The sequence below is a fragment of the Chanodichthys erythropterus genome, chromosome 8, assembly GCF_024489055.1.
Source record: "Chanodichthys erythropterus isolate Z2021 chromosome 8, ASM2448905v1, whole genome shotgun sequence".
In the NCBI taxonomy this organism is placed as follows: Eukaryota; Metazoa; Chordata; class Actinopteri; order Cypriniformes; family Xenocyprididae; genus Chanodichthys; species Chanodichthys erythropterus.
The window spans coordinates 36,523,361-36,548,174 of record NC_090228.1 but is presented as its reverse complement, the minus strand read 5'-3'; the positions used below and the strand labels follow the sequence as shown (position 1 = coordinate 36,548,174).

Genomic DNA, 24,814 nt, shown 5'->3' with positions numbered 1-24,814 from the left:
CCAAACTAAGAAATAAACACAGCAAACCCATATGAACATGTTAACAGTCCCTCAATGAAATTATTCAACAGCAATGTCTTTTATCTGCTCATATTGTCTCCTTTTCAAGAATAAAAATTTAACCAAAGTATGTAGTATTAATGTGTTTAGAAAAAGGGAGAAAAAAAATATACACACATATACACATATATATACATATGCATACATACACATGTGCCTATAGTGGCGTTATAAAAGTATTGTAGAAAATACCTTAAAGTGCAGTTATTATTTGTCAGTATGAACAGCTGATTTTCTAGTTCGGGAACCGAATCGCTCACCATCATAGTTAGTCCTGTCCAGCGTGTCTGTGGAGAAAATCCCCAGCCTCCTTTGGGGATGAAAACAGCTGTAGCTTCCCATTGTGGAGGATCCTCATCTTACATGAGTTTGAGCTTCTCATGTTTTTCCTTCCACATGTCTGTCATGGCAAATGTGTCCATGTGGTATGCTTTGCCCTGAGAGGTGATATTGTGCTGCCTCACCTTCAGTGACAGGTATGCATTTATAACCTTGACAAATATAACAGCATTATAAATACAGATTATGAATAAAGCTGTTGAAAGTCTTATTTTTCAAAAATCAATGAAATGAGTACCTCACTCTCCAACTCCTTCCCAGGGCCAATCTGCAGATCTTTGAAAAAATAATTTGTAGGGTCCCACTCTGGATAGCAGTACATAACTGTCGTTTCCATCCCAGGCACGTTTGATATCTACAGAGGATGACCAAAAACAGCATTGCACTAATTGCCACACAAATATGGATTCAGACCAATATTAATCTGTTATAAGATCTGACTTTACATCAACACTTACAGCTATGCGCTGCATCTGTGGTATGAGTCGGTACTTCTGTCACCATTGTAGTGGTGTGGGACACAGGAGAGTAAGGAGGCATTTTCATTGAAGAGAGGGGAGAGGATCTGGTAGCTGGTGAATGCTTTGGTCCAATAGACAGGTCAATTGGTGAGGATGGAGGTGATGGTGGGGGCTTTTCATGTGACATAGTGATGGTGAGATCAACAGGTGTGACAGAAGGGCATGGTCCAGTTTCTTTATGTGGTCTTTTACATTGTGGTGGAGTTATTCTATGGGGTATCCGGGGTGTGTCTTCTTTGAATTGTTTGAGATGGTCAGTGTTGATTTTGGGAAAAAAAATTCCCCATTTCATCCCTTAAATCTGCACTTTTTTCTTGTAAATGGACAATTTCATAAGGTCCCAACCAGCTGCGTTCAAGCTTGCCCCCTTTCCTCTGCTGGGCCCTTATGTTTTTTCGCAGGACCTTCTGGCCTACAAAAAATGGAGCCTGATTTGCCACCCTCTGTCTCCTGTCCTGTTTCGTTTTTACATTTTTTTTTTACAATGCTGTCCATTTTCTCCTTCAGAGAAATGGCATTTGATATAGTGTCCTCTGCTAACACAGATTCCACAGTGCTGTTGACCTTTTCAGAAACATTTAAGATTAAAATTATTAAATTAAATGATACATGATATTTATATGAAACAATGTAAAGGATAGCATACCTCATACGTCTCTGGAACCTCACAAGGATATCGGGCCTCCATGCCAAACATTATGAAAAATTGGGAGTACCTAGTCAAGTCAAAATTTATTTATATAGCGCTTTTACAATTGGTAATTGTTTCAAAGCAACTGTACATATTAGAAGCACAGAAAAAAGGGAAGTGGTTAAAAATAAGCTGTACAAACAAGCGTGGTAATATGTAACATATACAAGATGGTGCTACATTAAGCCAATGTCGGCTGACTCCCAGGGGTGGAAAAAACCCACTAGAAGAAAAACCCAGCGTGCTAGCACTGGGAAAAAAGTCCTAGGAGAGAAAAAACCCCTTGGAAGATATATGTATAATATATGTAAATGGATATGGAGATCAAAATCTGAATTATACATTTTTACTATAGAGATTAAAAATAGATTATATATAAATATATGTAAGCGGATACGGGGATTAAAAATCTCAATTATAGATGCAGCCAGAATTGGATCTTTAGGCCCATTGTCTCCTGGGCTACGTTGTAGTCAGGTCCAGACGCAGGTTCTCCATCTGACCTGGATACGGCCTGGATCCAGCACCCGGCAAACCTCAGGATAAGCAGAGAGACAGATATTAGCGTAGATGCCATTCTTATTCTGATGTACAGGTATATCTAGTGTTATAGGAAATGTTCTCGGTTCCGGCCAACCTAATTATTGCAGCGTAACAATCCTTTAACGGATTTGAAAAATGATAATGTATTGATAATGTGTTATGTGTATGCAAGAGCAAAGAGATGTGTTTTTTAGTCTATATTTAAACTGACAGAGTGTGTCTGCTTCCCGAACAATGCTAGGAAGATTAAGGTGCTAAATAGGAAAAGGATCTGCCGCCTTCAGTTGATTTTGATATTCTGGGTATTATCAACTGGCCTAAATTCTGAGATCGCAATAGACGTGAAGGACTATAATGCATTAAGAGCTCACTTAGGTACTGGGGAGCTAAACCATTTAGAGCTTTATAAGTAAGTAGCAAGATTTTAAAATCTATACGATGTTTAACAGGAAGCCAATGCAGTGATGACAGAACTGGGCTAATATGGTCATACTTTCTGGTTCTAGTAAGAACTCTAGCTGACGCATTTTGGACCAACTGTAGTCTGTTTAAAAGCCGAGCAGAACAACCACCCAGTAGAGCGTTACAATAATCTAGTCTTGAGGTCATGAATGCATGAACCAACTGTTCCACATTTGTCATTGAGGGCATATGTCGTAATTTAGATATATTTTTTAGATGGAAGAAGGCGATTTTACAGATACTAGAAACATGACTTTCAAATGAAAGATACCTAGTAGTCAGTTGCGTCTTGGTTCTAAGACCAAACATTACTGCATCTAGGTACTCATCCCATTTTTCAGGTCTCGTATCCACAAGCTTGCACATGTCACAGATCCCTTGTCTTCCTGGACTCCATATCCCATGATCCTCCTGTTTCCACACCTGCACTCACTTCCCTCGTCTGCTCCTCATCAGCACTCATCACCTGCACCTGGACTCTATTGTCAGCACTCCCCATATATTGCACTCACTCCCTGCACTCCTTGTCCGTTCTCTGTAGTGTTTAGTGTATGTTTGGTGTTCCTGCCCTTGTTTATATTAAAGTCTTTATACTTTGTGGAAATCCGTATCTGCCTCGTCTCTCTACACCAACATCCTTAACAGAAGAACGGACCATTACCGCTGGATATCCACAAAGGATAAGATGGGAATTTTCCTCATCCCCGAGGCTCCAACTCCTTCTCAGCCTCTCGCAACTACATCTGCGGCCGACCGGCTCATCGGGCTCTTCCAGGTTGGCCGTTCACTGGAGAGGTATGTGGAGGAGTTTGTAGAGCTTGCTTTCCTGACTAACTGGTCAGATGCACTTTTGAACGCCCTGTTTCTGGATGGACTGGACGATGACACTATCCGTTTGGATGAACCTGAAAATTCCTTTTCCTTGAGCGAAACCATTAATCTAATTTTGTATTTAAACGGATCTAATTTCTTTGTCGATGAGGTTCAGGATAAGTGTCAATCCCGTCCAGTCCCTCCAGAAACAGAGGTGGCCAGGCCAGTTGGTCAGACTCCTTCTTCCTCCACATATCCCTCCAGTGAGCTGACTTCCTGGACCACACGGAACCCACACTCCTCCACTGGGTCCCGTAAGCGGAGGAGGAGGAAGCAAGCCGCCCCGGTCTCTCCAGAGCCCGCTCCAAGATCTCCAGAGTCCGCTCCAGTCCCCACCGAGCCAGCTCCAGTGCCTGTGGGGATCTTAATTGTATTTGAGGGAATGAACGAGCCCTCAGCTCCAGCCGCCGCCTACGAGCCCTCAGCTCCAGCCGCCGCCTACGAGCCCTCAGCTCCAGCCGCCGCCTACGAGCCCTCAGCTCCAGCCGCCGCCTACGAGCCCTCAGCTCCAGCCGCCGCCTACGAGCCCTCAGCTCCAGCCGCCGCCTACGAGCCCTCAGCTCCAGCCGCCGCCTACGAGCCCTCAGCTCCAGCCGCCGCCTACGAGCCCTCAGCTCCAGCCGCCGCCTACGAGCCCTCAGCTCCAGTCGCCGCCTACGAGCCCTCAGCTCCAGTCGCCGCCTACGAGCCCTCAGCTCCAGTCGCCGCCTACGAGCCCTCAGCTCCAGTCGCCGCCTACGAGCCCTCAGCTCCAGTCGCCGCCTACGAGCCCTCAGCTCCAGTCGCCGCCGCCGAGCCTGCCGCTCCAGCCGCCGCCGAGCCTGCCGCTCCAGCCGCCGCCGAGCCTGCCGCTCCAGCCGCCGCTCCAGCCGCCGCCGAGCCCAGTTCTCCAGTCTCCGCCGCCGAGCCCAGTTCTCCAGTCTCCGCCGCCGAGCAAAGTCCTCCAGTCTCCGCCGCCGAGCAAAGTCCTCCAGTCTCCGCCGCCGAGCAAAGTCCTCCAGTCTCCGCCGCCGAGCAAAGTCCTCCAGTCTCCGCCGCCGAGCAAAGTCCTCCAGTCTCCGCCGCCGAGCAAAGTCCTCCAGTCTCCGCCGCCGAGCAAAGTCCTCCAGTCTCCGCCGCCGAGCAAAGTCCTCCAGTCTCCGCCGCCGAGCAAAGTCCTCCAGTCTCCGCCGCCGAGCAAAGTCCTCCAGTCTCCGCCGCCGAGCAAAGTCCTCCAGTCTCCGCCGCCGAGCAAAGTCCTCCAGTCTCCGCCGCCGAGCAAAGTCCTCCAGTCTCCGCCGCCGAGCAAAGTCCTCCAGTCTCCGCCGCCGAGCAAAGTCCTCCAGTCTCCGCCGCCGAGCAAAGTCCTCCAGTCTCCGCCGCCGAGCAAAGTCCTCCAGTCTCCGCCGCCGAGCAAAGTCCTCCAGTCTCCGCCGCCGAGCAAAGTCCTCCAGTCTCCGCCGCCGAGCAAAGTCCTCCAGTCTCCGCCGCCGAGCAAAGTCCTCCAGTCTCCGCCGCCGAGCAAAGTCCTCCAGTCTCCGCCGCCGAGCAAAGTCCTCCAGTCTCCGCCGCCGAGCAAAGTCCTCCAGTCTCCGCCGCCGAGCAAAGTCCTCCAGTCTCCGCCGCCGAGCAAAGTCCTCCAGTCTCCGCCGCCGAGCAAAGTCCTCCAGTCTCCGCCGCCGAGCAAAGTCCTCCAGTCTCCGCCGCCGAGCAAAGTCCTCCAGTCTCCGCCGCCGAGCAAAGTCCTCCAGTCTCCGCCGCCGAGCAAAGTCCTCCAGTCTCCGCCGCCGAGCAAAGTCCTCCAGTCTCCGCCGCCGAGCAAAGTCCTCCAGTCTCCGCCGCCGAGCAAAGTCCTCCAGTCTCCGCCGCCGAGCAAAGTCCTCCAGTCTCCGCCGCCGAGCAAAGTCCTCCAGTCTCCGCCGCCGAGCAAAGTCCTCCAGTCTCCGCCGCCGAGCAAAGTCCTCCAGTCTCCGCCGCCGAGCAAAGTCCTCCAGTCTCCGCCGCCGAGCAAAGTCCTCCAGTCTCCGCCGCCGAGCAAAGTTCTCCAGTCTCCGCCGCCATACCAGCTCCAGTATCCGCCGCCAAACCAGCTCCATGCTCCTCCACCCACACATTGACTTTATTCCTTGGACTCCTCAATATGATCCTAAACCTCTCCAAGTATTTTTGGGGGGGGGCCCAATTACCCGTGGGTGGGGGACATGTGGGCGCCACACATGTGGGTGGGCCTCTGACATGGCCTGCCAAGGCTCCTGACCCGCCGTGGCCTGCCAAGGCTCCTGACCCGCCGTGGCCTGCCAAGGCTCCTGACCCGCCATGGATCATGGATCCGCCCTGGAGACCTCCACTCCAGTCCACTCATCCCCCGGCACCTGCATGAGGTCTCCAGGGCGCCCGCCCCCCCTCCCGGTTATTCTATTTACGGCGCGAGGACGCGCCTACCGGGAGGGGGAGGTACTGTCACAGATCCCTTGTCTTCCTGGACTCCATATCCCATGATCCTCCTGTTTCCACACCTGCACTCACTTCCCTCGTCTGCTCCTCATCAGCACTCATCACCTGCACCTGGACTCTATTGTCAGCACTCCCCATATATTGCACTCACTCCCTGCACTCCTTGTCCGTTCTCTGTAGTGTTTAGTGTATGTTTGGTGTTCCTGCCCTTGTTTATATTAAAGTCTTTATACTTTGTGGAAATCCGTATCTGCCTCGTCTCTCTACACCAACATCCTTAACAGCACAAGGCTCTAGAGTCATAATCAATGTTGAAAGTTATGAGTAACCCATTACAAACACCAATATTTCTTTGAATATTGCACTCCCAAAAGCAACCTATAAATGGTTCACCTCTGAATGGTTCCATTAAGTTTCTCCACAAGCCCGTTCGTCTGTGGATGGTACGGTGCACAGAGGCTTCTCTCCACATTGAGGAATGCACAGAGTTCCTCATTGATCTGTTTGCAAAACACATTAAAATGAATCTACAAAGAATCAAATGTTGCAGAATCTAACAAATCCTTTGCTCACATGAAGTCTCATGCATACTGTATTTGATTCATTCAAACTACAAACCTGGTTCACAAACTCAGTGCCTTGGTCAGTGAGTATCCTCTTTGGTGCCCAAAACCTGTAGAAAAAGTTAATAATGCAGCGCGAGACAACTGCTGCAGATTTATTAGGAATTGCATAGGCCTCGGACCATTTGGTGTAATAGTCAACAAGGACACAAATGTACTCATTTCCCTGGTTGGTCCTCGAGACTTTCCCCACTAAATCCATGCCCAGTAATTCCAGAGGCTTGTCCACCTTAATTAAAATAGCACAACAAATACATACAATTCTGTGAACTCATGAATTACCCATCTCAAAACTCATGCACATTTGTGGACAAGCATACATACACATATTGGGATGTACTTGGGCTCCTGCTTGATGGACAGTCTGCTATATTGACACTGGGCACACTGCAAAACCTGATGTTCAGAAATAATCACATGAATAATACATTCAAAAACAATCCATTTGAATGTTTCACAGCAATGTTCAAGAAGAATGATTTAATGTTTACCCATTTGTCAATGTCCACTCCCATTCCAGGCCAGTAGAACCTAGCTGAAATGGCAAGCTTTGTTTTTTCCGTTCCACAGTGGGCTCCGTAGGAGCTAGCATGAAACTCTGAGAATACTTGGTTGGCCTCCTTTTGTCTAACAACCACTTTTCTTCTCAAAACCATACCATTTCTTGTGGAGATGTGGTAAAGTTTGCCATCTATTGAAATAGCTTTATTAGTAGAATCTAAACAACCTGCAAGAATGTTCCGAAGGCCCAGTGAAATTTAAACTGAAATTGGACAACAGGTTATTTTTAATGTTGTAGTTAAGAATGTTATATTGCACCCTTGCATCTTGCATGTGAAAAATATTAAAGAAGGCAATAATGACAACATATAATTGTATCCATATATATTTATTCATTTTTATTTTATATAAGGAACAAAATATAACATAGTATCTGTTTCCCTTGTGACAATAATTTGAGGAACTCAAATTTTATCATGTGTAGGCTACTTTGGAAGCAGTGAACATTGTTAATACATTTTGTATACTGTTGTTGTATATCATAAACATGTCATCTCTGTATTTTTGCGATAATAATAATGCTAAACAATAAAAATGCAGTAATATGAGGCATCAAGTTTGGACATATATGTTACTGTTATATGTTATATGTTACTGCATTTAAGCTAATTTGTGCAACAGGCACAATTCAACTGAATAAATTCAGGCATAATAAACTAAATTCATGCTTAATACATAAACTATGAATAAGTTCAAGATTAAATCAATTCACAGAAATAAAACTGGACTGAATCATTTTATTATGCTACAGTGCAAGACATTTAAACGTAGCGCCAATATTTTTGTCCTCCTTCGCTTTCCGTCCATCCAGCGGTGTTTCATGGCGCATGCGCAGTCAACAGGGGGAACACACATTCCAAAGGGAACAGAATCGACTGCAACACCAGTTCTCCAGGTCGTCAGTCTTTGCCTCTAGGTAGGATATTCGCTTCATGGCGTTGCTACCCACATGGAAAAAACCTATATAAACATATATGTTTCAAAATAGGTTTTGATATAGGTTTTTAATATATGTGACATATATAAAATTGGCCGTTTTCCTATATTATATGTACATATATGTACACAAATATATACACATATATGTACACATATATGCACACATACATAATATTCACATATATGTACATATAATATAGGAAAATGGCCAATTTTATATATGTCACATATATTAAAAACCTATATCAAAACCTATATTGAAACACATATGTTTATATAGGTTTTTTCCATGTGGGACCAATTTCACATGTTCACACATACATAAGTTCTTGCATAACTTTTTTCATTAATTCTTAGTTTTTGCCTTGATAATAGAAAATATGAGCTAGGCATCATGTATGACAGTCAAAAATGAGATATGAGCTACAAAATGACCAGATCCTGCCATTAGCTATATAGAATACATATCTTTTATGTATAGGGCTTATATGTGGATATGAAGAAGCAATACAGGAGACCTATATTTGCTGTATATGCACATATATGCACCTCAATTTTGCCTATATGTGGCATATATACGCATATATGCAGCATATATGCAGTATATATACGGCATATATGCAGCATATGTGCGGCATATATGCAGCATATATGTGCATATATATTATCATATATGTGCATATATGCAGCATATATGCGCATATACACTGCATATAGGTTTCATATATGCGCATATATCCACATATAGGTTCTTTCCATGTGGGTAAGGTCGACCGTGCTCTTTTCTAGGAGTTCCTCCACCGACATGATTCTATTCTCAGCTTCCTCCAGTCGAGTAACATTAGTGGCTACATTTTGCTTCACCTCCGTCATGTTTTTCTCCAAAGCAGCGATGGACTTACTAATTTCACCCATACGATTATCTATGCTGTCCAGCTTGATTCCAAATCCACTGAACTCCGAGTGCAATGAGCGAAGTTCAGCTAACACCGTGGTAAGATCACACATGCTATCTGTGCTAGCAGTCCCCACGTTGTCTTGACCTGCTGCCGAAATGTCAGTTTTAGCTGGTTTTTGGGAACCGCGTTTTTGTGTGAAAATATCACAATCCTTGAGAGTAGCAGATTTTGACATCTTATGATTCAGTCTACGCTTCAAAGGCTGGGTTTTTGGAATTTTTGATGCAGCTTACATGGAGCATTCACTTTAAGCTGCCATCTTGGTTCACGGCTCCATAGCGCCCCCCCAGAACGTAGATTTTAATTTGAAATGGTAATAATGGCCAACAACCTTGACTTTCTGTGTGGGAAGGCACAGTTCCTTAACAATGTCTTTGAGTATTTTGGAAGATATAAACTATGCTGATGTAGTTGAGTAGCAAATTCAATGCCATGCGTGTTTTTGTGTTTAATAGCCCAGGATGCCAAACTGATTGTGAAGTTTGATGTTCACAAAACAAACCTTGTGGTTTCTCCCACTGTATATTAAACAGTTCAGTGCACATTGTGTTCTTTTTAGGTTTTCTGAACTGTTTCCATACCAGGGACCCCAAGAGCATGATCAGCTCAGCGAGGAGTTCCTTGAATATCAATTGATAGACATCCCCAAGACCCAGCCACTTTCGACACTAAAGTTTTGGGGGGAATATGTCATCAATGAAGAATAGGGTAAGAGATATTCTACACCCTTTGACATCTACTTAATCAAATTAATGAATGCTAATAAAAAATTAAAGAGATTTATTTTTGGTTTATGTTTTTTTAAAGGTGACCAGTTTGAGCAGATTTGGTAGGCTGTCTAAGATTTTCAAACTGGTTTTAGTTCTTCCTAACTCAAATGCAGATGCAGAGAGAGTGTTCTCCATGATGGGTTTGAACAAAACCAAAACTAGAAACAGTTTGGCTCTGGATGGGACTTTATCATCCATCATGACAGTGAAAATGGCTGGCCTTGAGCCCCCTGCCCCTGTCATCAAGGCATCGAAACTTGTAACAAACACTTAAAACACAAAACACCAATCATAAGCTCTCTCTTATGAGCTCTCTCTGAAGAATGAAACAATAAAACATTTTTTATTCTAACGTCCAGATATCACACCACTACAGAATAACTTTCACGGTTGAGGACAACTGGGATGTCATGGGTTTCCACTGCAAATATTCTTGGCATTGGTTTGTCAACCCTTTTTCATTGGTGAGCATCACTGCACAATTAGATAACTGTGGCGAGCAGGGCGGGCGAGAGCTGTGAGGGAACGGTGCGAGGCCAGTGACACGAGAGATAACGAGCTTCACCTGCGAGGCGCACCGGCCTTGAGTCTCTCACGGAGGAGCGATGACAGTGAAGGATGAGAGAGGACCAGGCCTGGACTTTATGTTATGTTTTATTATGTTTGTGTTACTTTCATTTTGTATTTGTTTATTTTGAATTAAAATTATGTTTAGCGTTCGCGGGTTCCCGCCTCCTTCTTCCTTATCTACGAAGTTTGTTACAATCACATTTTAAATAATCACTCTAGTATAGGCAATTTTAAAACTGTGGCTATGTTTGTTCAAGTGTGAAACACAACACTTAGAGGTGATTACATGTGCCATGTCTGTAATGTAGCCCTCGAAGTTCACCCGTCAGTAGTTATCACTAGAGTAAACAGTAACAGAAAACCCAACAGGATAATGGGATCATTGAAACCATGACCCCAATAGTCACAGTCTGTCTGCTTATACTAACAGCTATGAAAGAGTGACTTCTAGAGAAGAAAGCACATGTTAGTGGAATGATATTTGTTTTGTTTTTTAAATTCAAAACTGTATCAAACCAGTAAAGTGTAAATGCTTTGTTTTGGAACAATAATTATGTGTGAAAATTGACTGAAATTAATTTGAAAAGAGGAGAATGAATGTTAACTAAAGAATGTCAACTAAAGAGTGTTACCTGCTTTCACTATGAAATTTTAAATCATGCTGTGCTGATCATCATTATTTCGATCACATTTTGTTTTACAGTATTTACATGCAGATTACTTGCTGTGAAGTACAACATAAACACATTTATGAATATTTCAGTTAATTATTGTCCTTTGTGCCTGCTTTACCACCCCTCTTAACCACCTGATCTCCACCTGATTCCCGTTTCATTCTGGGAAACAGTATCAGCAGTTACTCTTATTACATCTTACTTACATCGGCTCATCTCAGAAGAGTGAACTCAACTACAGAGTGTGGTAAACCAACTGAAGAGAAGATTTATTTTCCGGTAAAACAACAAATTATATACTTACACACACTATCTGACTACCTTTATACAAATGCCTATCCTCTGTAATGGTTGGTAGGGCACTTTTGTAAGTGTCTTTGGAAAAGAGGATCTTGCTAAATGCTTTAAATGTTAATGATGTGGATCAATGTAAACTTGAGCTGTTTGTTATATAGGATAATTTCAGTTTTCAAGGTCTAATAAAGTTAGTTGCTATTGTTGCTATTATATAGTTATTATTATTCATAGGTTTTTCAACAATGTGAAACAATGTATATTAATAACTATAATGAAAATATAATATTTTAATAAATAAACTGAAAAGTTTGTTTATCTAGAAAATGTATTTTATAATTATATATAATCTCGATTTACTATGATTTTGTACAGGTGAATTTCAGATTCAGAAACAAGAATGTCTCAAACTGTCGTACCCATGACATCTTCAACGCTCGTCATCCAGTTTCAACCACCAACACAAACAACAGCAACTGGAACTGGGACAAATGCTCCTGTGCCTGTTTATGAACAACAGCCAGCTGGAGTTTCACCTTTTCATGGACTTCAGGCATTTCTGAAAGGCCAACCAAAAGCCCTTGGGGTGAGAAATTGATTATAAACCCAAATAATTGTATAATTTGTATGTGTGTATGTCAGTGTGAGGAATGGAAAGTACATGAATAAATTCTTAAAAAAAAAAAAAAAAAAAGGAGTGGTACACTTGAACAAAGCATACACATTTGTTTATTGAAGAATGTGATTCAATGCCTTGAGACAATGCAGTAAATATAGCAATATAAGGTAAGATTTATCATTTACAGGGTAAGATAGTAAAACATTATAGTGTTTCAGTCACAGAGAAGAATGTTATAGGAGTTGCAAACTAACAAAAAGTCAAGTAATGGACAAATTTTGCTCATTCATAAATCAGTATGTGATTTCATGCAATGAGAGTACCTGGATATTTTGTAGTGCAAGCATAGGTCCAAAATTACAGCTACTGTAAATATACATTGTACATTTTATAATGTTCCCCAAAATTTGATGCTGTTTTACTTCCTTTATAAAAGACTCTTGTCCTTCACAGACTGTCCAGATAATGATTGGCCTGTTGACTCTCCTGTTGGGAATTGTGTCTACAATTTATGCAGAATCCATCTCTGTCTTTAGTGGGATTCCTTACTGGGGATCTCTCATCGTAAGAAACAATAATACAATTAAGTGTTGTGTCTTTTATAACACAAGTTATATATTCCAGCGAAAGTCTTGATTTGTGTCTTTCTCTCTGCTCTCAGTACATTTCCGCAGGCTCACTCTGCATTGCTGCAGAAAACAAACTGAATTCACCCTCCAATTTGTGTTTGGTATGTACACAACACTTGTTATTTTAGGACTTGAAGCACCGGAATTACTTGAAACCTATCGTGTTAGTACTGATTTTTATTCTTCCTTATTTTTCTTCTATAAAAGTGTATGGGCATCAGTGACTGTAATTTGTAGAGAACCCAAACTTGTCAGTAACTGAAGGATTGGTAAAGTCGAAAATTAATATGAATTTTTTTTGGTGGATGTCAAAACTTATATGATTTGGCTACATAAAAAAAGTCCACTAGCAGCCAATACATTTTTTCGGTTACTAATAAAGTCAAATCTGATTGGCGTACACATCGATGTACATCAGAGCCAATCCTCCCTATAAGCAAACTACGCAAGTTGTGTAGGGGCCCCAAACTACCAGGGGGCCCCCTTAATCATCACTATATAAAATAAAAATGATGGTAATTTACTCATAATGTGAATATAATAGTGTTGTCAAAAGTACTGACTTCGGTACCTATCGGTACTGAAATTTTAAAAACGTGACGCTTTGAGCGCTGTTGAGCGGATTCATAAACATCTCTGATTGGCCATTGTGTTGACGCGCTCATCGGATATGCCTGTGATTGGCTACAATGATCAACGCGTGGGAGCGTTTGAAAGCACACGGAAGTGTTTGAATTTGAAAGCGTTTTGAAAGTGGGAGCGCGAGCGATTGAAAGCAGGCGTCTAACAGTGGACTGATCCGCGATAGACGCCTGCTTTCAAACGCTCCCGTGTGTATCTGTGTAAGCGCTTAGTGAAAAGATTAATTGATGACTATTTACAAAGTTTTTACAGCGTTGATCATTGAAGCCAATCACAGACATATCCGATGAGCCGTGAAAACAACGGCCAATCAGAGATGTTTACGAATCCACTCAACAGCGCTCAAAGCGTCACGTTTTTAGAATTTCAGTACCGACTAGGTACCGAAGTCGGTACTTTTGACAACACTAGAATATAACATGCAAATATACACCGATCAGGCATAACATTATGACCATCTTCCTAATATTGTGTTGGTCCCCCTTTTACCCTAACAGCCCTGTCCCGTAGTGGCATGGACTCCACAAAGGCGGCCTCACAGAGGGCAGAATACTTAATATCACTGTCTAACTTGAGCCCAGATGAGAGGCTTCAGCAGAATGACTATAGTGAGAGGAGGCCAGTCATACTCAGATCCAAGAACAGATTATTATGGCGGCCTACATTGGGCCTTGATGTTACTGTCTAACTTGAGCCCATGTGAGCAGTAACCTCAGAAGAACGACTCTCAGAGCGAGAGTAGGCCAACCATACTCAACTTCAAAGACCTTTACCAAGGCAGCCCTATAGAGGGCCGAACACTCAATGTTCCTGTCTAACAGAAGCTCAAGTGAGCGGGGCTTCAGCAGGAAGACTTTCTATAATGAGAGGAGGCCAAACACACCTAATTTCAAAGACTGCTTACCAAGGCGGCCTCATAGAAGGCTCAAATAAGCTAAGGCCTCAAAAGAAAAAAAATTCCCTAGCTAGAAGGCCAACCATACTCAGAATGACAGCCAGTTTACCAAGGTGACCTAAAGAGGGCCAAAATTGGTGTTGCTGACTAGCTGGAGCTCAAGTGAGCAAAGGCCTCAGCAGAATGACTCTCTATAGTGAGAGGAGGCCAACTGGCTGAACATAAAAACAGATTATCAAGGTGACCACACAAAGGGCCAAACAGACTGGAGATCAGTTGAGAGGCCTCAGTAAAACTCTAAAATGAGAGGAGGCCAAACACACTCAACCAAAAAGACAGTCTTTCAATGTGGGGGGTTTAGATGAGTGGAGGTCTAAGCAGAACGATCCTCAGATCGGGATGAGGCCAAACTATACTCAATCTTAAAAACAACTCACCACAGCGGCCGACACACTTAATGTCACTGTCTGAATAGAGCCTAAGAGAGTGGAGGCCTCAATGGAACAATTCTCAGATAAAGAGGAGGCCAAACCACACTCAAGGCTAAAAGACAGCTGACCACAGTGGGCCTCAGAGGACTGACACTCTTGATGTCAGTGTCTTAGCTGGAGCTCAGGAGAGCGGAGGGCTAAACAAACAACTCTCTAGAATAAGAGGTGGCCAACTACACTCAACCTTGTAAAACAGCTCATCACAACATGAGGCCAACACACATTTGGTTTCACCGTCTACCTGGAGCTAAGGTGAGCTTACGCGTCAACCGTGTTTGGAGGCCCAGCATACTCAACCTCAGAGACAGTTTACCAAGGCAGCTTCAAAAAGGGCCACCGAACTGTACCACTCAATTTAAAAAATCATAATTTCTCAGAGTTACATCAATTAAATTAAATCAGTACCAGAGCTAGCAAAACGTAGCTACTTCATTTGAATCACATGCTTCAGACACCATCACGCTGGAGGTGTTCCCCAAAGTGTATTCGGATGCAGTGCGAGTTCTCATTCGAAAGGGAAATTTGGTTTTAATTTTACTTAATTGTACTTATTGCCAATTCAATATGTTTTAACAGGTTTTTCTATACATATTTATATAGGCCTACATTTTTCATAACTTGCAGTTTGATTCCTTGATGTTTTAATTCCATTAGTTATAGAAAACTGGCAGTGGACCTTGTATAAACCATTGTAATTATTACTTAAAATTAATTATTATTCTAGTGGTTAATAAACAGACCTGCATGCGTCTTGTGGAAGAACACTGTAGCCAAAGCTACTTTTCTCCGTGTATGTCTATGGCGAGTCACGCAGTTACTGTGATACTCTGCGGCGAGTCCTACCAATCCGGTCTGAAATAGTCTGAATATAAACACTTATTATAAGTGTACCATAATGATTCAGGGTAAGACATATTGTACATTCTCATTATATCATTTTTGTACATTTTGAACACAAGAAAAGCTATGGACAGCAGCTATAAGTTTATGGAAATTTTGTTTTTTTTAATAATGCACTGACAGGGGCCCCTTCACAAAGTTTTACTTAGGGCCTCCAGAAGTGTAGGTTCAGCACTGATGTACATAGTGTGAAAATGAGCATGTGTACCAAATTTTGTGGAACTAAATATATGTGTAACCTTTTGAGCTGATATTGTATTTATTAATATGTTAACATTAATATTAATAATAATACTGTTTAAGCCCAATGGTTCAAACAAATACATCATTTAAAAAGGTTAGAACGCTACACATATTATACAATAAATAATAAAAATGAAAAGGACCTTAAGATAAATACTTCTGGACATAGAACATTTTGAGCTGCAAATGATAACACCATAATCACTTGAAATTGACCTGACATCCTATGGCATGCTTTTTTTATCTAAATTTCAATGTTTAAAACGAGTTCACATACACACCATATATTTTATGATCGCATATCTTACGACAGTTAAAAAGAAGAGGGAGGATTTCGATTTGTCCCTTTTGACACCAGCATATTTGCTGTAACCTAAACTATCAGTGAAGATTGACTGGACTTTGCTGTAAAAACTACATTTCAGTTGTATCCATTAATCATCCACATGAGTTATTGGTGCTTGGACCCTGATAATTGATGCTTGTGGGTATATATTATTTATTTATGTCAAGCAGTGTATTTTTATCACTCTCCATATACCTTTCCATCTAACAAGCTAAAGATCTTGTTAATTTATTAATCAATTTTATGTTGTTGTTGTTTTTCTATCTACAGGTAAAAGGTTCACTTGGAATGAACATTTTCAGTACTATAACTGCAGGCATTTCCTTCATCATAATTTCAATGGATTTGGGTCTAGGGCCATTGAACGTGTACAATTGGTGCAGTGATTATTCTTGTTATTATTTTGATGAAAAGTATAAGGTATGTCACCAACTTTTATATTCACATTTATTTATTAATTACTGTAAGATCACTGTGTGATCAGAACACTTGACAAAAGTCAAGCCATAATCTGCACTCATCTGTCCAGTCTTTTTCCAACATTTTCAGAAGTAGTTTATAGATCTCTTACTATTACTGTTCATTTACAATGCAATCATTGACATTATACATTAATTCTAAACTCAATTCAGTACAAATATGTTGTATTACAATATGATCCTCAAGGATGGTCCATTCTGATCTTCTGAACGGCCAATGTACCAGTGTGAGGGCTAATTATCAATTATTTTGTCATTATTATTTTTGCTCTCTCTCAGACTCTCTTCTGGGGAATCAGTAGTGTATCATTGATATTCGCAGTTCTTGAGTTTATCATCTCCATCTATCTGTCAGCATTTGCCTGTAAAGCCACCTCCTGCTGCTGTTGTACTCCACAGGTGAGTGATGGGTAAAGTCAGGGGTTCTTAAATGTTTTTGTCAGCTGAGCTCCTCAGATATGCAAGACAAATATATTTTTCGTATTTTTTTTACTCTCAAATGTTCAAAACCTCAAGCTTTAGCCATGTTAAATTCTAAAGGTTTAAACTTATGTCCACAAAAATGTTGGAAATTATGTGAAAGTAAATAAAGTGAACTTAGCACACATTGCATTATCAAACGTTAAACTCGCAGCACTTGCAGAGATGAAGTTGGTGAGAAGAAGCATTTACTGTGAACCGAGACACTTTAAAAATGTGGTATTATAAGCTGCACACGTGTACATGATCACAGTACAGCTTTTCACTCTGAAACATGCAACTACTAATGCAATGGAGTCAGTTTTTCCCTACTTAAAAACATTGTTCAAATATTTTATTTCAAGACATTTATAAGATTTCTGTCCTTAAAGCACCCTTTATTTTAGAACCCTTTCTTACACATCACTTTTTTAAAACATATTAGAGCTGTAATAGAGATTTGAGCCATTGATATGCAGAGATTGATGAAGCATCTGTGAATTACCCGCATCTGTGCGTCTCTCAACCGTGTTCAACGTCTCTACTAATAGCTAAACTCCAAGTTTAACTGCTTCAAAAACAGCAACATTACCATCTACTGAGAAATGTCATGTGGTTTTTTAGTTGTGACATTATTTTAAGAAGCCCAAATGATTGCATAAGGTTTCACACCACGACATTTCTGTCTTTTGCTTTTTTTCCTTCTATATTTGAAGTACATTGGTGTCTATAAAGCTGTAATAGTGAAACTGTCTGCCAGTGTCATTGCACATATAAATGCTTCTTGTGAATTTTTCCAAAGGTGGCGTTTGGTCCACAAGTTTTACCTCAACAGCACTGTTGTTTTGGGCACAATCACTTCCATAATTTTAACAACCCAGAGGTAAGAGAAGCTTGTAACGCCAGTTTAAGAAACTTTGAGTAAAAAAAAAAAAAAAAAGTAATCTGTAATCAAGGAAGCTGATCATATAGTTTTTTTTTCTTGTAGATATCTGTGGTCAGCAACCCTGCCATGCATCACCTTCCTGCAGAAATTCCTCCACAATACAGTGAATATAAGTAAATATTAATACAGAGTCAACAAAGTTGAGTTCCTGCAGTTGTATGAAATGCTTTTGTGGGTTTTCCCAGTGATTTCCTGTCCATTATCTTTCATTAAAAAAGAACATAACAGCAAAGGAAAAAATCCTTTGATCAGATAATAATGATTAAGACACAAATGTGTAAACAATAACTATTCAAGACATGATTTTTTTCTTTAGTAAAGTCAAGAAATTTGCCTGATCATTAATGAAACTGGATTACTTGTTTTGCACAACTAATTAATACAGTATAATCTGTAAAATAAAAGTATACTGAATAAAAAATGGCTTATTCTTGTCTCTTTTGTTTTTTGATCTCTCAATTCTGGGTTGCGAATAGCAAAAAATCATATTAGACATTTTATAAACATTTGTCACTATTTGCATTTGAATCTAATTTATATCTAATATAACATGGTTTCTTTACCCAGACATTACAGTTTTTCCTTTTAGACAAAATCTCACATTATTTGTTTATATTGTTCTATGCATTTTAAACAGCAGCGTATGAACAGGACTTTTATTTTGGTGTTGTGACGTGACGTCATAAAGACGCGCCGCGATCCTGCAGCTGTTGTGATTCGGCTGAAGAAAGGTTTGTGTTTAAAGCGTTTAAAGGTATATAAACCGTCCATTCAACTTTAACGTTTTACAAACGATGCTGAATTAATAATTTATTATTGAATGTAACATATTATTTTATTTGCGTTGTTTTTGTGAGTAACGCGCATCCACACACGAGTAACAGTGGCGTTTCGTTTCTCTCTCTTCTTTTTTATATCGTGAATGAGTTTATCATAAACGTGTTTAACGAAGACTTAAACCAATAGAAAATGTTTTCATTAAAGTGTAGTATATGTGATCTACAAAGCATTACATGCCAAATATAAAACACAAATACCTGCATTTTAACTTTCATTATAAATTGTGTTATTTTATTAATTTGTAGTGTTGGTCTTGAGAGTATTTGTTTAATCAGGTGAATTTAAGTCCATTATACTCTCACTCTGATTCTCTTACTAGTGTACTGAATTAGATCTGATTGAGACACACGTTTATTTTTCTATCTGATAATTATTTTCATCTTAAACAGGACAGAAAGATACAGAAGTACTCCCGCTGAAGCGACTGAGATCAGTGTGACACTATTGTAAAGATGGCGTTTATTCAAGAGGAGATCGAAGACATAAAGGTTGAAGAAACAGTGATGCATGAAAATACTGAGGAACAAACAGGTTGGTTTCATTCTCAAAGCTGAACTTGGTTACTGACATTCTTCCAAATATCTTCCTTTGTGTTCAGCAGAACAAAGACATTCATACAGGTTCGGAACAACTTGAGGGTCAGTAAATGACAGACATCACATGACCTGACAAATACTAATGCTGCCTTCAAGTGAACCTGAGAAGATCCTACCTTCATGTTGGTCATTCATTATTACAACTAGGGTTGGGAACCGAGAACCGGTTCTCATCCGGAACTGGTAGTGTTTTTTGAAAAGGACTGGAACCATTCACAGAAAAGCCCTCACACTACTCATATACATCAGATATCATTGCAGAGCGAGGTACACAAAGCTGCACGATTAATCTTTAAAAGATTGCATTCTCGATTTCATCACCCACATGATCTAATTCCTAAATGACGATTCGCCCGTGTATATTAAACCTTTGACAAAAATAAAATTGCGACATTCAAATCTGCGTTTGCGCTGCCGCTAATAGAAAGAGCAGTGTCGTTTGTAGATATAAACAGCTTCACAAACAATCTTTTCAAACGCACAGTATCATTATTTGTTTATGACAAATATTCCAATTATAACAGAAGAATACAAAAGTTTATTATTCAGATAGAAACATTGATGTCACCGATTAAAATATAATAAATTGCCTTCTAAAAGTGACTGGACTTCAAATAACAACTTTATCAATTGCACTGTTACGCCACTAGGTGGCAACAAATTACTGTTAAAAATGTGTCTATCACTGAATCATTCTTTCAGAAACAAATGAAGTCTTTATGAATCCAACTCACAAAAATATTGTTTCAGCTGTCTGGATCTTACATGTGTGTTCAAGCATCTTATCTAATTTGTGGTAACACTTTACAATAAGGTTCATTTATGAACTAACCATGAGTAATACATTTGTTAATGTATTTGTTAATCTTTGTTAATGTTAGTTAATAAAAATACAGCCATTCATAGTTTGTTCATGTTACTTCACAGTGCATTAACTAATGTTAACTCATACAACTCTTGATTTTAATTATGTATTAGTAAATGTTGAAATTAACATTAACAAAAATTAATAAATGCTGTAGAAATGCAGTTCATTATTAGTTCATGATAATGTAGGCCTTGTTAACTAATGAACCTTATTATAAAGTGTTAGCGAATATGAGATTAGCAGTCTGTTAAATTAATTTTACAAGATTAATAAACACAAAAAAGACTGTTTGCACTGTTCGAGTATTTTGCATTTTTCCCTTACTACTATTTATTTATTCGTTATTTAATTATTTTAATGGAACCGGAATCGTTAGGCAGAACCGGAAAATTTCTTACGATTCCCAACCCTACCCTCCAGAGCAGGTTTGGACACACTTGGTATAGGAGCTAGCATAACATGTTGTTGGTTTTGATGCATTACATACCTAAATGTTTTGGGGCCAGATTTACTTACAGCTTGCATCAGTGCAAACCCTCTTTTGGCGTTAAAAACTACTGTTTGAATTTAATAAAGACACACAGTGCAAAATTAGCACTGAAAAGGCGTGGACTGAGTTGTTTTGTGATTGACCTTATTGCCTATGCATTTGTAGGAGTTTCCCTTTCAGACACAAAACATATGGGAGGAGAGTGTTTACAAAAAATCATGCAGCACTAATGATTTACTAATGTTTGTGCTAGTCAATTTACTGGTATTTGTACCATTATTTAATGCCCCAAAAACCACATCTTAACCCATTTTGTGACATGGCTGCAATTTTTGCTGCTAGGAGGAGACGCCGCAGAGAACAGAGAGTGTGTGGTAGAAATGAGAATATTAATTTCCACTCATATTAATTTCTTTGGAATGCAAGAGGAAGATGTTATCCGAACATATCGCTTGCCAAACCAATGTGTTTGTAATATTACATGTAACAAGTTGTGACTGTGTCTACCTGCACCTGACAAGCATCAGCTCTGCTTATTTGCGACCCAACTTTAATTTGCGCTGCTCTTGGAAGATTGCTTTGGTCATTATGTAAATGATTTGACTGCGTCCATGTTTTTTAATTTGTGTGTCAACAGTAGGTCACACGCAAAACTTGTCTCATGCTAATTTGCCCCAGTTAGTAAATCTGGCCATTGATGTCTGTTGTATTGTGCCATTAAATTGGGAAAAACTTTTATTTGTTTTTTCACTTTAGCCCTAATGGTAATGAAAGAGGAGACAGAAGAACTCAATGAAACTGAAGAGAAAGATCAACATGAGAATCTTCATGATTTCATAACTGGAGAAAAACCTTTTAGTTGTTCGCAGACTGAAAAGACCTCCACACGAAAAAAATCTCTCAAGAGTTTCAATCAACAAAGAAACCTTAAAGACCACACGGGGGATAAGCGTTTCACCTGCCAACAGTGTGGAAAAAGTTTTGCTCAACATGTAAACCTTACAATCCACATGAGAATTCATACTGGAGAAAAGCCTTACACATGCCAACAGTGTGGAAAGAGTTTCAATCAACATGGAAACCTTACAGTTCACATGAGATTGCACACTGGAGAGAGTCCCTTCACCTGCCAACAGTGTGGACAAAGTTTCAAACATAAAGTAAGTCTTAACATGCACATGAGAATTCACACCGGAGAAAAGTCTTACTCATGCCATCAGTGTGGTGAGAGTTTTGCTAAACGTGTAAACCTTAAAGTCCACATGAGAATTCACACTGGAGAGAGTCCGTTCACCTGCCAACACTGTGGCAAAAGTTTCAGCAAAAAAGGAGACCTTAATTGCCACCTGAGAATTCACACTGGGGAGAAGCCTTACACCTGTCAAGAGTGTGGGAAAAGTTTCACTCATAAAGGAAGCCTTGACTGGCACATGACTGTTCACACTGGAGAAAAGCCTTTCACATGCCCTCAGTGTCGAAAACGTTTTGCTCAACATGGAATCCTTAAAGCCCATATGATGATTCACACTGGGGAGAGACCTTTTACCTGCCCACAGTGTGGAAAAAGTTTCCATCATAAAGGAAGTCTTGAGAGTCATATACGAATTCACACTGGAGAGAAACCTTACACATGCCAACAGTGTGGAAAAAGTTTCAATCAAAGTGGAACCCTTAGAGTCCACATGAGAATTCACACTGGGGAGACCCCTTTTACCTGCCAACAGTGTGGACAAAGTTTCAATCGTAAAGAAAGGCTTAAAAGGCACATGAGAATTCATACTGGAGAAAAGCCTTACACCTTCCAACAGTGTTTAGAGTCCATATGAGAATTCACATTGAATAGAACACCTACACATGCCCTCAGTTTTTACATTAACGGTAATGAGCATGAGAACGACTGTTCATCTGTCTTTTTATACAGATGACATGCTCCAAAAAAAGTTAACGGAGGCTGAAATGGCAGAAAGCACACCCTGTTTGTTTTCTTTATTTTACAAAAACAATGTTTTGTTCTAATTGTATGTGGACACAAATAAAAGTAAATCCTTTCAAATGATGTATTGCTTATTGCTTACTTAACCTGGACAAAAGCCAATAGCCTTCATCCGAGAAGGGGAAACGAAGCAGGCTAACCCTCTACCCTCAGATTCTAGCCCATTAAACGCAGTCAGGAACTGGGAAATGCGAGTCGCCTTAGACCAGAGACTCACTTTCCCAATAGCGATTGCTGTGATCAATCTGCGCCCAGACCTAGTGCTGTGGTCGATCTCCTGCCATTGTGTATTAATTGTTGAGCTAACGGTTCCTTGGGAAGATGCCATCGGTGAAGCATAGGAAAGGAAAAAGCTGTGCTATGCCACCTTGGCAGCTGAGGCAGAGGAAAGGGGCTGGAGCGTGAAGGTGTGTCCAGTGGAAGTTGGCTGCAGGGGCTTTGTTTCCAATTCTACTTCAAAGCTTCTGAAGGAAATGGGCATCAGAGAGCAGGCCGAGAGGAAGACCATCAAAGAACTTGCCACAGTTGCTGAAAGGAGCAGTCAACTGGCTGTGGTTGAGAAGAAAGGAGACAGCGTGGGGAATAAAATGACCACTCCATCCCTTTGCGACACACCAATGTCTGACCAGCCTGTGGTGGGCCAGGCTGGGCGGAGGGTGTCTTGTGGTAAACGGCCAAAACAACTGAAGAAGCCAAGGTGCACAACTGAAGATGTATTTTATAGGAGGAAACATCACTAAGGGGTCACCAACGAACCCCCCAGCCAAGATGATGCCTCAAAACCCTCTCAAGGCAAGTATCAGACTGAATCAGTTGGGACTGCAACATCTAGTCCTTATTTGAATATAAAACTATCAGTCTGTCAGTGCACTACAAATTAACTGGTTTTATGCCTTTATTTTAACCCATATAAACAGACAAGGACTAAGAGATTTCTTATCCTGTAATGCAGGCCAAAAAACACAGCAGTGTAAGGGTTAAACTGTAAACCATGAAGAGTGTAATGGTGCGTTCACACCAGATGCGAATGAAGCGTTAAGCTTGAGTGATTTACATGTTAAGTCAATGCAAAGATGCGATAGACATCCTGCGGCGCGAATGACTCGATTTGTGCGATTGACGCGGCGCAAATTGAACGTTTTAGGTGTTTGATGTGTGTAACGCGTGACTTGCGCAAGTTGAAAAATCTGAACTTTGGCGAAATTCGCGCCGCATTAACCAATCAGGAGTTTGCTCTAGTAGTGACGTGATTACGACGTAGTGAGCAGAGGCAGAAATCCGAAACAACAATGGAGGACAAAATCATTGTCGCTGTACGATACATCTTTATACTTTAATAGAAACAGGAATAAAAAGGATCTTGCTTGGAAGAAAGTAAGTGAGGAGGTCAGACAATCTGAGTAAAGAGCGTTTTTTTACAACTTACCAATTTGAGCTATATATATAAATATTGAGACTACAAGGTAGCTAAAGCCGGTAAATTGAGCTTATTCGCCGTTATTTTACAACTATTTTCCTGCTGACGAGTTGATGTGTTTATTCAGAGGAAGTGTGCAGAAACGAGACTGGAGCTGCTGGCAGAAGCCCCTTTCGTGATGCAAATTCGCATCTGTTGTGAAGTGAATTTCACGTGTGAATGAAGCGAGTAAACTTAAAATGTTCAATCATCCAACTACACGTGAATAGCATGTTTTATTTGCGCAAAGTCGTGTCTGGTGTGAATGCCCCATAATTCAGAAACACACATGGAGGCAGAGTGAGACCTAAGGATTAGTTGTAAGCTGATTACTAGTCAGTTAAGAGCCAGAAAATGTAACATTTATGTAAGCAATAAGGTACTCAAGGCTGTGCTGTATCGTGAATAAGTCACGGCTGAAGGGCATTGTTAGGCTCGACACGAAGTGGAGTAACCCCTTCAGCAGTGACTTATTCACAATACAGCACAGCCTCGAGTACCTTACTGCTTTTAGAAAACGTTTACCACACAATACAATTATTAAAGCCAAAAAATGTGTATCAATGCAACTTTCATGAAGTAAAAAAGCGAAAGGCCTTCCTTCTGCCTG

The 24,814-nt window shown here is 40.7% G+C and overlaps 2 protein-coding genes across 2 annotated transcripts in view; both read left to right on the top strand.

Annotated features, from left to right (window-relative positions):
* Positions 1-11,172: 11,172 nt before the first annotated feature.
* Positions 11,173-18,319, top strand: LOC137024854 (membrane-spanning 4-domains subfamily A member 4A-like). Its single transcript, XM_067392794.1, has 8 exons — positions 11,173-11,297; positions 11,688-11,898; positions 12,385-12,495; positions 12,593-12,661; positions 16,348-16,497; positions 16,836-16,955; positions 17,818-17,898; positions 18,004-18,319. Exons 2-8 carry the CDS (start codon positions 11,713-11,715, stop codon positions 18,076-18,078), a joined length of 792 nt encoding a protein of 263 aa, XP_067248895.1. The 5' UTR covers positions 11,173-11,297; positions 11,688-11,712; the 3' UTR covers positions 18,079-18,319.
* Positions 18,320-18,515: 196 nt separating this feature from the next.
* The window catches only part of LOC137025205 (uncharacterized), a 30,365-nt gene continuing 24,066 nt past the window's right edge, over positions 18,516-24,814 (top strand). The window contains exons 1-4 of the mRNA XM_067393232.1: positions 18,516-18,692; positions 19,191-19,332; positions 21,512-22,564; positions 23,124-23,445. Coding sequence (XP_067249333.1) covers positions 19,254-19,332; positions 21,512-22,564; positions 23,124-23,445 — 1,454 coding nt within the window. The 5' untranslated portion in view covers positions 18,516-18,692; positions 19,191-19,253. The remainder of the gene's footprint in view (positions 18,693-19,190; positions 19,333-21,511; positions 22,565-23,123; positions 23,446-24,814) is intronic.

What these genes read in the sequence shown, in the direction of transcription:
- LOC137024854 (XM_067392794.1), top strand. Translation starts at nt 11,713, where the DNA reads ATGTCTCAAACTGTCGTACCCATGACATCTTCAACGCTCGTCATCCAG. An exon ending in CACCCTCCAATTTGTGTTTG is followed by an intron (nt 12,662 to 16,347) that starts GTATGTACACAA and finishes TTCTATCTACAG; the next exon opens with GTAAAAGGTTCACTTGGAAT. An exon ending in ATAATTTTAACAACCCAGAG is followed by an intron (nt 17,899 to 18,003) that starts GTAAGAGAAGCT and finishes TTTTTCTTGTAG; the next exon opens with ATATCTGTGGTCAGCAACCC.